The sequence below is a fragment of the Sorex araneus genome, chromosome 3 (genome assembly GCF_027595985.1).
Source record: "Sorex araneus isolate mSorAra2 chromosome 3, mSorAra2.pri, whole genome shotgun sequence".
Classification (NCBI taxonomy): Eukaryota; Metazoa; Chordata; class Mammalia; order Eulipotyphla; family Soricidae; genus Sorex; species Sorex araneus.
The window spans coordinates 60,520,447-60,537,794 of record NC_073304.1 but is presented as its reverse complement, the minus strand read 5'-3'; the positions used below and the strand labels follow the sequence as shown (position 1 = coordinate 60,537,794).

General features: G+C 33.5%; 1 protein-coding gene across 4 annotated transcripts in view; it reads left to right on the top strand.

Moving 5' to 3' along the window:
* MIPOL1 (mirror-image polydactyly 1) overlaps positions 1-17,348 on the top strand; it is a 294,074-nt gene that overhangs the window by 68,229 nt on the left and 208,497 nt on the right. For all 4 annotated transcript variants that reach the window (XM_055133477.1, XM_055133474.1, XM_055133475.1 and 1 more), the window contains 3 exons: positions 351-486; positions 1,796-1,901; positions 11,568-11,697. In XM_055133477.1, coding sequence (XP_054989452.1) covers positions 351-486; positions 1,796-1,901; positions 11,568-11,697 — 372 coding nt within the window. The remainder of the gene's footprint in view (positions 1-350; positions 487-1,795; positions 1,902-11,567; positions 11,698-17,348) is intronic.

Genomic DNA, 17,348 nt, shown 5'->3' with positions numbered 1-17,348 from the left:
ACTGACTCTTTTTCTTTTCATTCCTTTATAGTGCTTACAATAATTTTATTCTTTACTCAAGTATCATACAAATATGAAAAAGAAAACAAAACCTTTGTACCTTGAGTGTTACAGAACAGATTTGCCCTGGAGTTGCTAAGTGCTTTTCATAGTTACCTCTCTCAGTTGATACATTAGCACCTCTATGAACTTGATGCTTGCTTTTCATACTTAGTATTATAATGAATAATTTTAAAATAATGTTCACATTATGACAGTTAAATTTGTCTCCCTTCCTCATTTGAAGTGTAAATGTTATAGATCTGTATAGAATTGGGTATGTATATGCTTAATCATTTTCTTTTTTACAGCATAATGGGAAATAGAAATAATGATGTGCATTATGAATGTATGATTCCTTCTCAAGTTACTTCAGACTTAAATACAGAGGAAACAGTAACATTTCTTATGAAAGAATTGGACATTCTCAGAGCAAGCAACAAAAAGGTACCATATAGAAAGTCTGGTATTTGCAAGATGTGCTTTAAATGTTGACCTTTAAGTTTGTTTCTTCACACTTTGTAATTCAGTTCTATTACATACTTAAATTTTTTTGTGTTTTGTTTTTGGCCCACACCCACCTGTGCTTAGAACTTACTCCTGGCTGTGATCATAGGGATCACTCCTGGCGGGCTCTATCGACCGTTTGGGGTGTCAGGAATAGGAGACTGAACTCAGGTCAGCCACATGCAAGGCAAGCACCTTACCAGCTGTACTATCTCTTCAGTCCCTACTTTAATTCTTTAACCATAGCTTTATGTTGCTATCATACCATGCCATCAAGATAAAATTGAATGGAAAAATTGGCATTGAAAAACCTTTTTTAAGGTTTCTTCCTTCCTGGATTACAGTATCACTTCCTTAATAAATCTTCAGTACCTTGGATATGTACCTTAAAGGTATTTTTTATTCAAGTTTTAATTGCGTTAAAACTTAATTGCTGCATTTTTTCTGATAGAATTTGTTGTATTTTATTTTTTATGACTGGCAACATTCCTTTGATCATTAAATAATGTTCATTTTCCATGTTTTTTTTTTAACTTCTAAATACTTTTCTAATGTTTCTAATTTTAGTGTTCCAGTTGTTTAACCTAATCAACTGAAGCATCATGTTAGAAGTGTTAATAATGTCTGATGGAAAAGAATAAAAAAATGACAAAAGCTGAGGGTAAAATTAAAAATAAAACATTTGCAAGGATTTTGTATGAGAGTATGAGATATTTTTTGTACTTTCATTTGTTATTTATTACATGCCAATTATGAATCAGGTGGCAGTGCCAATTTAAATGGAATAGGATGTGATAGCATTCAAGGGGAGATTTATATCAGGTATTAAGATTATTATCTTAATTAATTTTGTTTCAAAGTATTAGACTAAGAGAATCCATAACTGTCTTTTATTTTATTGGAATGGTTCCTTCCAAGTCCTCCTTAAGACAAAAGAATGGATTAAATAGCTTTACAGATTTTTTTAAATGAAATGTTGTTCTCTAATTTTATCAGACCAACATATTGCTATATAATTTTATATATATTCATAATATATATTAAATGCTTTTATAATTTCTGTGATATTTCAGGTAATTGTTACTTTATAAAATATCTTAAAATCTTGATTCTAATCCCCTCCACTATCACCAAAGATATATTTTGGCAGTTTGATGTAATATTGCATAAGGGCTTGATAAACTTGCATTTGAATAAATTCTGTTTGTGCCAGAAATTCTTCAGTCTGTGTTTTATCAATGTGTTATAGCTTCAAGAAAAACTCACTAACGAAGATAAGGAAAAAAGATTATTAAAACTTAAGCTGGAACTCCAGGAGAAAGCGACAGAAGCTCAAATTGCTGAAAAAACAGCAGGTACAGTAGATGAGAATTAGCATACAACATTAGGACTCATAGACAAGAATTATTTTATGATGTGACTTGGTGAATACTAGCATACTAGCTTATTTGCCAAAGGAGGGAAATCTCCTTTTTTTTTTTTTTTGGGCTGCTTAGAAAATAGGTGGCTTTAACATCCTGGTACTGGTATTAGTGAGAGCTTTACCTGTATTCATACTGATTTGGGCATTAAATGCATTGTTAACACCATGTCAATCCAATCACAAAAAGGTTGTTTGTTTTGTTGGAAGGGCCTGAACAAACAAGGGGAAATAATGATTACCAGTGCCTCTACCTTTCAACCAGCAGTTCAAATACCACTTATTGTTTTAGTTCGTTTGAGAGGAAATACTTCTCCTTTGTATGAAGATAGTCATATATTCATTGCCAGTGGAAACCTACATTTGATTCAAATATCTGTTTTGTGCAGCTAACAAAGTTTTATTTGATGATGTGAATGATGATGGAGATAAATATATTACTATCTGAGGAAATTAAAGTGAAAGGTTGCCAAAGTTTAAGATTATAAATGACTATTGTAAATATACTTTGGAGTTTACTCTTACTCATAGGTCTGTGCAAAGAGAAATTTTTTTAAAACATGTATGGTACAGATATTTCAGTATATTCCCAGTCGTCCGTGAACTCCAAATATATATGATGCCTCTGTGACTGTCTCTTTCACATTGGTTTACTCTATTAAGATAAATTGTGTGCAGTCATTAAAATAAAAATTAAAGACATTTTAGTGACCACTTATTTTAACACTTTCATATCTATTGCAAGATTTTATGAAATACTATAATTTCAATGGAAATTACAATCATACTTTATAAGTCATTTAACCTGGTTACATATATGTGAAAATTCTGGTATTTTAGCTCACACATGATTAGTTTATATGTACAAAGTAGAACTAGACATCACTATGAAAATACAACTAAAATAACCATAAGTATATTCTCAGACTAAATGCCAAATGAGTCCAATTTTTAACTATCCTGATTTTTTTTCTCTTTTTCAGTTCAGTAATGTATTTTGAAAAAATTTAAATTAAGTCAAAAGTGAACATTTTAAATGTAACTTTAGAAAAATTTGTAACTTTCTTAACTTTTGATAATCATATATTCTAAATGCTAAAATGAAGTTATAAGAGTACATTTGTTTTAAATGTCATAATCTATTTTAAAAGTAATTTAGATTTCTAATTTAGAAGAAAATGTAATTTTGTAGAACTTTGGCCATTATAATTGGAAAATTATGAATTGATATTTTTGCATAATCCACACTATCTTGGAGGGTATGATACATTAAGCAATAAAATTTACTATTAAAAGTTTTATATAAAATCATTATTTCAAATATTTATTTGTATGTATTTGAGGGTTCATTTGACTAAACAGTATGAAACATATATATATGAGATAGAAATTTTTATTTTTGTTAAATATGTCTCACCATGACAAAATATTATTTTGGTGTGTTATTATTTGAGAGATTCAGTATATTTTATAGTCTTCTAAATTTATGAAAATAACAGTACTTTATTGTTTCCTGAAAAAAAGCAATTTAGCTTAAAATATGTCTACCTATTTCCAAAAGTTAAAGTTTTTTAATTCTAAAAACGTTTAAAGTTTTTAAAAATTGAAAATATTCAAATTATATCTTTACTTTTTTATATTTTAGTTCTATTTTTCAAAGTGTTAAGATATTTTACATATAACAATCATTATTATGACACTAAAAGTTTTTTAAATGAATTGCTTAAGAAATCTATTTATTTGGGTTTAGGTCCCAAAACTAACAAACAAAGAAGATATGAAAAGTTTGTGTTCTAACTTTAGTTTGTTTGGTCTTGGGCCATACCAATGTGATGCTTGCAGGCCACTTCTGACAGTTAGTTCCCTGGGAACCTTGTTGTACCGGGATTGGTCCCAGGCTTCATGCATACAGAACATTACTCCAGCTTTATGTATGATCTATCTCTTGGGCCCCTGTTTTGCTTAATTTTTAGTTATACTTAATCTCTTATAAGGGAAATTAGGAGGTTCGTGAAAAAAGAAACTGGAAACTAGGGATTGGGTGATGAGAAAAATTACTGTTGATGTAGTGTATTTTTAGTATATGTAATACATTATACTAAATTTAGCCTGAGTTTGAAATAGAGGAGATGGGTTCTAAAGGACCTGAGTTTTAATTCATATGCCTATGATAAACCTTACAGTCATTCCTTTCAGGCCCATTTTCTTTGCTTCCCTTGATTTTTTTTTATCTGATGTAAATACTATTATTTTAATGTGATCTCAGAAATTGTTACATGCTTTACTGTGATACTCAAATGGTTGGTCTTTTGAACTTTTCCTCCAAAACATCTTCATCATACTCACCACTGATAACTTTTATTAGGTACTTTTAAGGAACTGTGGCAAATCCTTTGAAAATGAATCAGATTTTTATTGTAGGACTATTTCTAGGCACTGAATAAGACAGATTCGGGATTTCAAGCCTTTAAAATTTTTTTTTTGCCAGTAATCTATTCTGGTCAGCATTCTGCCCCACTGAAGTAAGTGGTTAAATGATCAGACTTCAGGCTCAGACCTTTGTTCTAATCTTTTTACCTCATACCGTTGTATAAGTGACAACTTCATGACGCTTTCCTTAAAACCTGCTGTAGAAGTTGCTATGGTGTTTAAGTGAGATGATGTTTATGAAATGCTTAGCCCTTTGAAGGCACTCAGTAGATGGTAATTACTGCTATAAGACGCTGCCTTTTTTTTCATCTTGTTTTTTCATGATTTCTTAATCTAATAGGGGATCAAGAAAATCCCCTATTAGATCATATACTTTTATAAGTATATTATGTACATTTATCTGTGAAACACTATTTCATAGATAATGATAGTGCTTTTAAACAAAGAATAGTATGTATTTCATTAATAATATTTTAATTTTTTATTGAATTTTGCCTTATTCTTTAATTTTCCTTGATTTTCAGAATTAACCTTATGAAAAAGTTTGAAAATATGAAAATTATTTTTTATCTCTACAAAAATGAAAGTAAAGGAAAATGTATATTAAGTTGATCTTATTTACTTAAAAAAGGTTGAAATGAACAGCTGGTTCCCTCTGTGTTAATAGTGGGAAAAATTCTATTTCACAGAACATGTTTAGAAAATTTTACTATTTAAACTTATGCATGTGAATATCATACTGTTAAAATTGTTGGCATATATGACCTTCACATATGAAAAACAACAAATACATGATTCTTTGTCCTTAATAAAAATCTTTTCTGATCTAAAAATTAATCTACAAATATTGCATAATTAACTTAAATTGATCATGGCAATGAGAGATAATGTTAAAAAATCTATATACATTTATTTAATCTTAGGTCAGTAATGTGGTTATTAAGTTTTAAAACTATACATTTAAACCTTTCGTTTTCCTAGTGTGTCTCAGTGACCATTGTCTGCGTTAAAATTTACTTGCATTTTGTTGTATTTATTAAAATTGCCTTTATTATTTTTTGATATTTATAACATTTCTATTTCTTTAAAAGCATTATTTTTCTTATCTTTATATGCTCACTTTAGAGTCTGCTTTATATGTTATTTTTCTTTCTTGCATGTCATCCATTAAAGATTAGCTGTGGAAGGTTGGAGCATGGAGAGATTATGAATGACAGAACAACTCCTGTAGAATAATAATCAGTTTTTGGTATTTAATGCTGTTTGACTTTTGCAGACACATTTCTTATTAACCTTTGGTACAAAGAGAAATCCAGGTTCCTGATATCTCATGGAGAAGATGAATCTGAGATCCTCTTCCAATTAAACTGAAATAAGGACAATATTGGGTTTTAGCCAAAATAACACCTTAGTTCCTAAATCCTATGTTTATAAATCTATCTATATCAATCAATCTATCTTAGTTGCGTTTCACATATGATTTTGTAGTTACATACTTTGCTTAATTTACTGCGCTGATTCTGCAAGCTTTTAATCTGCTTTTTCTCTTTAAACATTGATAATTTTCCTTGCACCCCCAAAAATCTTATATTTTGCTTTGAAAAAGTAAAATATTATTAAGCTCTTCCTATTATAGAGAACATTCATTCAGTTTTTTAGAGGAGAGGAGTTTAATTGTTACTACATAACCATCAAAACATTTCTGAAACTTACTATTCTATTCAGGTTAACATGTAAATGCTAAAAATTTAGATATGTAATCTACTATTATATCAAAAGTATAGGCAACCTGATCTATTAACATACAAAATAAAAATTACTGTGTAAAGACAAATTTTTCATTCTTTTCTCGCAAACTTGTTATTGTTACTATATGTCATGTCTCAAGTGATGCTGATCATCTAATAAAAACAAGAGTGACTGAGTTTTATATGTCAAATAAATAAAAAAATAACAATATTTACTTTTAAGGAATAATGTACTTTATAATCACGTTTATCTATGCATATCATGGACAATAACAAAATTTGAGAATCTTTGAAACTTACATGTCTTAATTCTTTCAGTATTAAATTATGAGTCTTATGTTTCTGTAGGTCTGTTCATCTATGTGTCTATATCAGTATAAGTTTAGAGTAAAAATATTTTAAGAAAATGGTCCATCACTTCATATTATAGCTAAAAGGAACATCTAGTGAATGCAGAAAATACAAATACTTGATAGGAAGAATGTGTATTTATATTATCACTTTTGGCTAGAGCATCCTATGCATTTGAATCAGGATTAATTACACTGACTGACATTAAAATTATGTTTGAACATAGAGTATGACCAATTTTTTAACCTGTGTCTATAGATTACTCATGATTTCCTAGAAAAAATTGAATAAGCAGAAGCCAATATGCATGACAGTAAATCAACTATTCAAATTATTTGAGTAAATAAGATTTGCTGTGGAATTTAGCTTGATATCAGGCATTTAAGAGCATATTATTTAATTAACACTAACTCATAGAACAGCAAAACATTTAAGAGAATGACATTCAAAATTATTGTATGTATGTTTAAAAGTTTTTGTTTAAAAATCTTTCTAAAAGTTACTTCTAAAGAGGAAATAATTGTGAAAGTTTAGATAAGTTATTATTATGTTTAATAGAATTTTGTGTTGGTATTTATGAAACATTTATGTAAAATGTAAAACATTAAGTAAAATGTGGTCAGAGGACATGCGGGGGAAGGGTGATGCATGCTGAAAGTAGACTAGAGACTGAACAGGATGGCCACTCAACACCTTTATTACAAACTACAACACCTAATTAGAGAGAGAGAACAAAAGGGAATACCCTGCCACAGTGGCAGGGTGGGGTGGGGGGAGATGGGACTGGGGAGGTGGGAGGGATGCTGGGTTTACTGGTGGTGGAGAATGGGCACTGGTGAAGGGATGGGTTCTTGAACTTTGTATGAAGGAAACATGAGCACAAAAATGTATAAATCTGTAACTGTACCCTTACGGTGAATCACTAATTAAAAATAAATAAATTTAAAAAAATAAATAAAAAGAAATGTAAACTAAAAAAAATAAAGAGGAAATAATTGAAAGTTTAGATAAGTTATTATATTTAATAAAATTTTTGTGTTGGTATTTATGAAACATTTATGTTGTGCAGAAAATAAGCTAAGTGCAACTTAAATTGTATTTCATAAGCACATAAAATAATTGATACTGATTTTAATAGCTTAGGTATCAATTACCTCTTTCACATTAAAAATATCTCTAATTGGGCTGGAGCAAAAGTACAGTGGGGAGGGCATTTGCCTTGCACACAGTCGACCTGGGTTCGATCCCTGGCATCCTATATGGTCCCCTGAGCACTGCCAGGAGTAGTTCCTGAGTGCAGAGCCAGCAGTAACCCCTGAGCATCACTGGGTGTGACCAAAAAAAGCAAAATAAATAAATAAATAAATAAAATATCTCTGATCACTTATCGTAGGTATATGAAATATTTTGATATAAATGTGGCATCTACTTAAAATGCTCTTAAGCAGTTTTTGTAATACATATTTTGTATACATTTAATTGAAATTTTATGTATATGATTGAAATGAACATAATTGAATAATTCAATCAATAATTTGCAAGTTTTACAAAACAAATTTTTTGTTTTGCTTTTTTTCTTTTTAATTTAGTACCTAATAATTTTTATACTGTTGAAAATACAATTTTTTACCAGCTTTATAAGGTGTTAAAGTAGATATGAAGAGGTTAAAAATGTGACTTTTCTCATACTTCTAGGAATTTTCTACATATTTAGTATGTATATTCAAAAGTATTCATTTACAAAGATGTTCACAACAGTGTTGTTTATAAAGTTAATTTGTAATGTCAAATGTTGTAATAGGGTTATATTAATTATATGGCATTTCTAAATTTTATATTTCCTATTTTATATTTTTGAATACTAAGAAGAATATAGGAACATATTCTCTTCATTTTAATTATGAAAAGAAAGTCAATATATAAAATATTTTGTCTTCACATGCATGGGCTTTTAATCTGCAAGGTAATTACAAAAACAATTATATATACAATGCATAAGATTAAAATCAAGCATTCGAAAAATATAATAGTCCAGTTAGTAAAAGAAGTTCTGAAGTAATAAGTTGAATCCCGCAATAAAATGTCAAAAATAGAAGTGTCAGGCTACTTCATATAGATTGATTAGTTTCCCATATGTGTGAGACATTTGGCATCTATTTTGAGAATTCTAGTAATGAATTTCTGCAAAAAGAGAAATTATATATTTTAGAAAATAAAAGCATAAACATTATTCTTGAATATGTTTAGGTTAGGTTCATAAAATTCATCTATAAGGAACCTAGCTAATATATAAAGCAATATAATGTATACTCATCTGAAATTCTTTCATATATTATAAAGATTTGACTTTCATAAAACTATTATCTATTTGTTGTTTAGAACTTGGGGACTTAAGATATGATCAATGATATTTTGTAGGTTTTAAATTTAAATCTTAATAATTTCTTCTCTCCAATTCAGCCTTTTCTATTTATACATCTCCCGTGAGGATGTGTTCAAATGGTTTTCTTCTCATGGAAATATCTGTCCTCCAAATTATGTTATTTAGAGAATCATTATTCATTGTTTAAACTAGAATGTTTTCCAATATTCTGTCTCACTTCTACTGTATTTTTAAAGTAGTTTGAGAACTGTAGAATATGTTTTGTCAATAGACTTGGGTTAGACTAAGAAAATATGTACTCGGCTTTGACTTAGTAAACTCATACTTACTATGGTTCAGCTTCTTCATATTTACTCTTGTCCATATTAGAAAACAATTAGCTTACTAAACAAATTTAAGTGTTTGGTATGGTGGGCAGGGTGGTTATGGGGATGATCCTTTCTGAATCTTTCTCATTTGTGTAAGAATTATAGGATATTTGATAACCATGTTTAAAAATGGAGATATCCAAATATTATTGTAAACACCCAATGATTTGTTTTACCTACAATATAAGTATTTTACTTGGTTGGCTTACATAGTAGCTAATAATATTTGTTAATGTAATTTAACTGCTGTGAACCTTTACTGAACAAATATTGAAATTTATTCAAGTCAAAGAAAGAGAATCTCTAATGACTTTTGTTAAAGCTTCTATTTAATAGTTAAGGAGAAAAGTTTGTATGACATACGAGATGCAATTAACAGTAGATTTTACATTTAATAAAAAGAAAGAAGCATGCGTATTTGCTTTATTCATTCCATCATAATTTGCATTAGAGCTGTGGGTGTTTAATGAGCAAATTCCAACTAAAATGCTATATTGATTTTCTAGTGAACTTTGTAATAGTCATCTACCTTGCAAAAGCTTAGTGTTTACAATTAAGTTTTCTTTACTAAAATGTTAGAGAGTTGCATATTGATTCTTTAGAAGTGCCAAATTCTGAAAAGAATTGGTTTTTTCATAATCAACTAATTTCATATATAACATACTAGGTGTTAAAATGATCATCTAGTAACACTTTAAGTTTTGGGAACTTCCTTTTTAAATCTATAATAATCAGATTTTATGTTTATGCATTTTATAGTATTTAAAATTTAAACAGAATACTCAGAAGCCAATCTCCTTTCAACTCTCACATAATTTACATCCTCAGAGTTGATACAGTAGTAGAGAAGAAAAATATTTTCTCTTGATCACATGGGACCAAAGAAGCCTTCAGTGTATAGTATTTACTTTTAAACATAGAGATAACTAGATTTATTATTAAAATCACTTTATATTGTTGGCTTTAACTGTTTCTGTGTTGTATATAAAATGGAACACAGCTTGCATTGTCACTTTATAAAGATCTTACATAAGTGATAGACTAATTGGCATTTAACTTTAATAATTAGTACTTTATAACTTAACATTTTAAAATTTTGATAAATTGATGTATACTATTATATTATTTTCAATTATCCAACTTAAAATCTAGGCATTTGTACTCATTGTGAAATGATCACTGCAATAAGTTTAGTTAACATTGCCCACATAGTACAGTATTTTTCATTACGTGACAGATTCAGGGTTTATTCTCTTAACCACTTTAACTCTGTAGTTTAGTATTGTTTACTACAGTTAACATGTAGTATTATGCCCCAAGACTTATTTATTTCACAGTTGAACATATGTATCTCTAACTCCTTCAACTCATTTTGCCCAGTTCCAACCTCTGTCTCTGACAGTCACCAGTCTGTTCTGTGTTTTTGAATTTGATGATTTTGATATCTTCTCTAATTTTTGTATCAGTAGGATCATACTGTAGTCATCTTTGTCCATATGAGTTATTTTATCTTTCTCCATGAGTTATTCGATGAGATTAATGTTCTTGTGATCTGTTTATATAATTTCAGATGACAATATTTTATTGTTTTGTTTTTTTTGTCAGTAGTTCCAAAATTATTTTATACTTGTAGTGCTGCTACTCCACGCCCACCATCATAGTGTCAGGATGCCTCCACCATTATCATTATGCTAAGAATGCTAAGATCATACTTAGCATTCTTTGATCATGATAAACAGTCTAGCAATACCATTTATAGGTGTTTATTCAAAGACATGGAAACACTAATTTGAAAAGATACACACACATTTATGTTCATAGTAGCATGATTCACAATAGGTAAGGCATGACTACAATTTAAATGTTTATCGGTAGATGACTGGGTAAAAAAGTTGTGTCATATACCATCGATGGAGTACTTACTACTCAGCTATTAAAACAGAAGAAATCCTGCTTTTTAATAAGATAGATAAAATTTGAGGTGGAATATAAATAACCAAAATTAAAGCAATTTATTAGGCTGTAGATACATCTTCCAAGGAAAGAAGCACTGTCAAATTTATTTTCGATGATTGTAGAAATATATACATATATCTTTAGTGCCTGTAAGAGGGTTTTTTTTAATTTCATAAGCTCACAGTATTATTTTTCTGACCATTTAATTTTTGTATTTTTTAATCAGTGTTAAATGGTATCCATTTAGCATTAACTTGTAAAAATGCTTTCTCTACTAAGTACTAATTCAGTTTATTAAAATTATTTTACTGAAAGTGTATTTCTTTTATTTCCACTGATTAATTATGGATTGTATATTTTGGTAGCTCTGGTTGAAGAAGTCTATTTTGCTCAGAGAGAGCGTGATGAAGCTATTCTCTCACGACTACAGTTAGCTAATGAGGAGCGAGATGAAGCAATTGCACGAGCCAAACACATGGAAATGTCTCTAAAAGCGTATGTACACGTTTAAAATTATGACATTAAGGGCATTTTTATTTTTTAAACATTTATTGGGGTTCCGTGGCTTATAGTGCTGATAATGGTTTTCTGTGTACATAATTTCAACAGTTCTTTTATATATACTCTACTACATTCTGTATCCCAGGGTTTTTCTCTAATATTTTTTGCATGCTTGTAGCATGTATAGCAGGAATGACAGAACCCTTCAAAAGAGCAAAACACTCCTAGCACATGTAGTTTTTTAAAAAAAAATCTTTTTTTGAATCACAAATTTATTTATGATTTTCAGGTGTACAGTGTTCCAATAACAGTTCATTTCACCAGAATCTCCAGTTTTCCCTCCTTCCCCCTAGCCTACTCTATGGCAGGCACTTTTCTCTCCACCATTGTAATTTTCCCTTTCCTCACCCATCTCTCCCTCTCCCCACTTCCTCAACTCCTGTGGCAAGCTTCATGCTGAAGACCAATTCTCATGTGTTTTGTTTTTGTTGCCTTTGGACATTTGTTATTCCCAATTGTAGTATATGTGCTGCCAGAGCAAGCACCATTTGTTATTCCCTTACTATGTTTATAGCCCACATATGAGAGAGATTCTGTGTCTCTCTTTCTCTAACTTCACTCACCATGATATACTCCATATCTATTGATATAGCAGCAAATTTCATGGCTTCATCTTATATGTCCGAATAGTATCCCATTGTATTTGTGTACCATAGTTTCTTTATCCAGTCATCTGTCAATATGTCCTGGATTGTTTACAGATTTTTGCTATTGCAGATATCGCTGCAATAAAATAGTTCAGAAGTCTTTTCCGTATTGTGTTTCTGGATCTTGGGGTATATTCCGGGGAGTAGAATCAGTCCACATTTATAGCAACTATGAATGAGGATCACTTTCCATACCAGCACTGGTTGTCTGTTTGTTTGGGGTTTTTTTTGAAGTATGACAGTCTGGTGTGAGGTGATACTTCATTGTAGTTTTGATTTGCCTTTCCATACAGAGTAGTTTTTCGTATGATTTGTTGATGTAGTTTTGATGATTTGTATGTCTTCTGTGAGGAAGTGTATGTTCATCTTCTTTCCACATTTCTTGATGGGGTTGGGTGATTTTCTTCTTGTAAAATTCTGCCGTGCTTTTTAGATATCTTGGATATTAGCACTTTATCAAATGAGCAGTGGGGAAATAATTCTGTAAGGTGGCTTTGCATTCTGTCATCATTTCCTTTGATGTGTAGAAGCTTCTTAATTTAATATAGTTCCATTTGTTTATCTTTGCTTTAATTTGCTTGAGTACTACATGTACTTTTCTTTATCTCTTTATAATTTTTTGTTGCTATCCTTAAGCTACCTTCCTTTGTGATCTCTTTTATTTCCTTTGGTTCTTTATTATTACTTTCTTGACCTATTTTAGCTGTCTTATTTCTTTTACTGTTCTGTGTAAATGTTCATTTGTTTTTTACTTGTTTTAGTTGTGGCTCTTAATCTTTAATGACACATGAACAAGAGTGTAGCATAAGAGACTATAGTTTTAATAAGCCGTCCAGGTGACTATAGATAAAGAATAAGTGGTCTAGGAATAGGTACTTTTTTTTTTTTTTTGCTTTTTGGGTCACCCTGGCGATGCACAGGGGTTACTCCTGGCTCTGCACTCAGGAATTACCCCTGGCGGCGCTCAAGGGACCATATGGGATGCTGGGATTTGAACCCGGGTCGGCCGCGTGCAAGGCAAATGCCCTACCCGCTGTGCTATCTCTCCAGCCCTGTTTTTTAGTTTTGTTACTTGGGACACATCAGACTGTGCTCTCTGCTTACTCTTGACTCAGTGCTCTTGGATTATGCTCAAGGTTTGCTGAAGCAAGGCTGGAATCTTACTGCCTATACTCTCTCTCTCTTTCTTTTCTTAAAAAATAAATATTTTAACGGGCACTTTAAGCATTTTAACCCCAGAATCTTGGGTAAATTGCTGATTCTGACGACTGGAGAGAGAATATAGAGTAGGGTACTTGCTTGTGGCTGATCCAGGTTCAGCTGCCTCACACATTTGGTCCCCTGAGTACTGCTAGGAGTGAGCCCTGAGGACTACTGAATGTGGCCCCAAAATTAAAGAATAAAACAAGAATAAAGTGCTGATTCTGGTTTGGAGGTCTGAAGTGGTGCCTGATAGTATTCTGCCTTTGGTCTTTTGTTTGTGTTTTGGGGGAGAGGGTTGTACTTTGGGCTTCACTTGGTGGTGCTCATGGCTCCTATTGACTCTATGCTCAGACATTACTCCCAGCAGTGCTCTGGAAAGTATGTGGTTCTAGGAATCAAAACCAGGATGACTATATGTAGGGCAAGCTTGTTAACATCTGTACGGTCTCTCCCGCCTGTCTTGCCTTTCTAACAAGCTCCCAGGTGATGTAGAGGATGCTTATATAAGTAAATCGCTTACGTGAAACTAAAGACCAAGATATATAAAAGGCCCTGGAACAGACGTTCCCAGATTTGGTCTACCATCCCCTTTTCAGAAATTACTCAATACCACCACTGAAAATCTACCTTCTTTAAGTCAACAAATGTAAAGTAGTCCTTGTTTATACCCAGGCTAATACTGCCTCTGGATTGTTCCAGCCCCCTCAAACCGTCCACACTGGTCAGTAGAACCAGTTTTGGGAATTACTGGTCCTTAGGCATTAAGAAATGTGTTCATTGGTGTTTGTGGTATAATATTTTATGATGATTAATATAAGCATACTTATCATATGTCTGCTCTTTCTTGAATTACTGTATGCTCTGGGGTATTACAGTAAAGTACAAATTAAAACATGTTTCATTGATAAGACAAAAGCCACTAATTCACAAGTCAGTGTTCAGTTGTGGTTAGGTAATGATTTTGTTTTGTTTAGATTTATAGCTTCATATTTAGGGGAAATTGATAATTCATAAAATAAAGTATTAAAATTTTAAAAATTAGAAATAACAAAGTAAAATAAAATTTACACTGACTACTGTCAATAACTATCGGTAGAGAAATATAATGTGTTTTGCTTATGTACTTATATACTATAAACTAAAAAAATGGACTGTTAGTGATTGACTCCATACATACAATAAATTTTATTAAAATCAAGCCAGCAGAGGAACCCAGGTGTGCGGGACCCGGGGCTGAGATCTCTAAGCCTGCTCGGATTGGGACTGGACCTTCTCCACCCAGACCCCCCTATTTTCCAGTAGCTTGGTAGCCATACCCACAAATTGCCCCTGGCGCCGTGTAATCCCACCAATGGCCAATATCCAGAGACTTATGAGTCCAAGCTCCCAGAAGACATCTGATAGCCTTGTTCTCTCTTGGAGAACCTGACAAGCTACCAAGAGTCTATTGCCCACATGGGAGAGCCTTGCAAGCTCCCTATGGCGTATTCATATCTTAAATACAATAAAAAGATATATTCGTACCTCTCAGAGAGCCCAGGAAGCTACTGAGAGTATACCTCCCGCATGGCAGAGCCTGGCAGGCTACTTGTGGCATCTTCGATATGTCAAAAACAGTAACAATAGGTCTCATTCCCCTCACCCTGAAAGAGCCTCCAATCATTGGAAAAGACGAGTAAGGAGAGGCTTCTAAAATCTCAGGGCTGAGTTTAATAGAGACGTTAGGGTGCCCACCCGAGTAAATCGACGAACAATGGGGTGACAGTGATACCAGTGATAAAATCAAGTTATTCTCTGTTGGAGTCTTGGCCAGTCAACCCTAGCACACTAGGAGTATGATCCCCCGGTTGCCGGACTTACTCCCTATAGGAGAGGGAGTGGGACGGGGAGAAGCCTCTGCACCACGCGGAGGGGGGAAAGCTAGTGGGCAGTCAACAATCCATTTGTTAACTCACACAGGGATTCTTATACACACATTTTAGGGGCTATCCATATGTATCACATTTATCTTGTTATGTTCAATCATCATCATCATCCTGTTGATTGTCGATTTTCTCGAGCGGTCTCAGTAACATCTCCATTCGTCCTAGCTGAGATTTTAGCAGCCTCTCTTTACTCGTCCTTCTCAACAGTGCTGCATTGGAGGCTCTTTCAGGGTCACGGGAATGAGACCCAGCATTGTTACTGGTTTTAGCATATGAATATGCCACAGGGAGCCTGCCGGGCTCCTATGTGGACAGGAACCTCTCTCTGTAGCTTGCCAGGTTCTCAGAGGGAGAACTAGGCTATAAGATGTGGAGAGCTTCCGGGAGCTTGGTTTTATAGTCTCTGGAATGATTCACATCTCCCATTTACACCTCTCAGGGCAAGGTGTATTAGCTCAGGCAGATGGAAACTATTATATCCCTCATCCTCAACCAGAGTGCCTACATGTGTGTAGTGCTGAAGCAAGTCCCTGGGCCCCTATAAACAGGGCCGGCTCTTTCTTTCTGGGGCAGGGTATTTAGGCAATGTCTCAGGCCAACTACTGAGACCCCAACATCTCCCCCATTTTGTTTTATGTAAGAACCAGCTGCCAGGGGCCACCCGGCAGCCTCACGCTGGGGTCTCAGGAGTTGGGCCTTTCCTAGGTTGCCTCCTCTGAGGTTTTACCCATCTCTGGCTCTCAAACCCAATGTCTCTCCCACATGGCGGCTATGTTACAGTTTCTCGCACCCCTTCCATGGCCACACGCACCCAGGGTGCATCTCCTGGTCGAGGGTCTGCAAATTTATCTACTGTATGGCTGAGCATCACCATGGCCCCAAATCTGAGCAAGGCAGTTTATGATACATGGCCCAAGTGTTACATGCAGCAATAGTAAAATGACCATTCTTTCTTGAGTTTAGCTAACCCATACAAAAGTAGCCTAATACACTACCGCATTTCTCATAGTTTCTTATTCCTGGGCACACATAAATATAATGCCTTTGGGTCCCCACTTTACGCCCTGGACCTTGACATCCATAATGACATATCCCTCTCATACTCTGTTAAGTGACATGATCAAATTTGATCATCAGGAACCAGGTCCCACCCGATGTTGTTCTGTGTTTGGGACCACCAACCTGTTTCTCCCCAGTCAGCTGAGTTCCCAGGTGAGGTTGTACGACTGGTGTCCGGTGGCATTCATGGTGACCACAAAAAGTGTTATAGTCCAAAAGGGGACTGCCATCTAGAAATTGAACAGAAGGGATGTCCTCCTCAAGGGCGTAATCACATCCCTGGGTACTGTCAAGATTTTCTATTGGGGCACTCCCTGCGGAAGTGCCCTTTTACCCCCCCAGACATAACACTCTCCATTACCCCACAGTTGGAGGGATCTATGAGTAGGTACTAGTGACACAGAGGCTTGGGAAAGTGCCTGTCACAGACTCCATTTGAGCTTGCAGTGCGCCTGCCAGAGTTTCTGCAAGGCCCTCATTCTGATTCTGTAAGGCTGCAACTAGCACCTGGGTCTGCTGCGTAGGGGTCCCTAAATCTTGGGTAGCTCATATCCAGTTATCTATGGAGCCATTTTTCATGCCCACACAAGCGGTCCTATGCTCCGTAGTCATGCCATCCCATACGAACAGTTTAATAAACTGATCTCTCAGCTGCCCTGGGGGAAACTTGTGCTTGATGCTCTTTTGGACCCTGTCAAAGGTTGAGAGGTCATCCCCTATCTTTTGTCGCATTCCACCTGGGTGGGGGCCT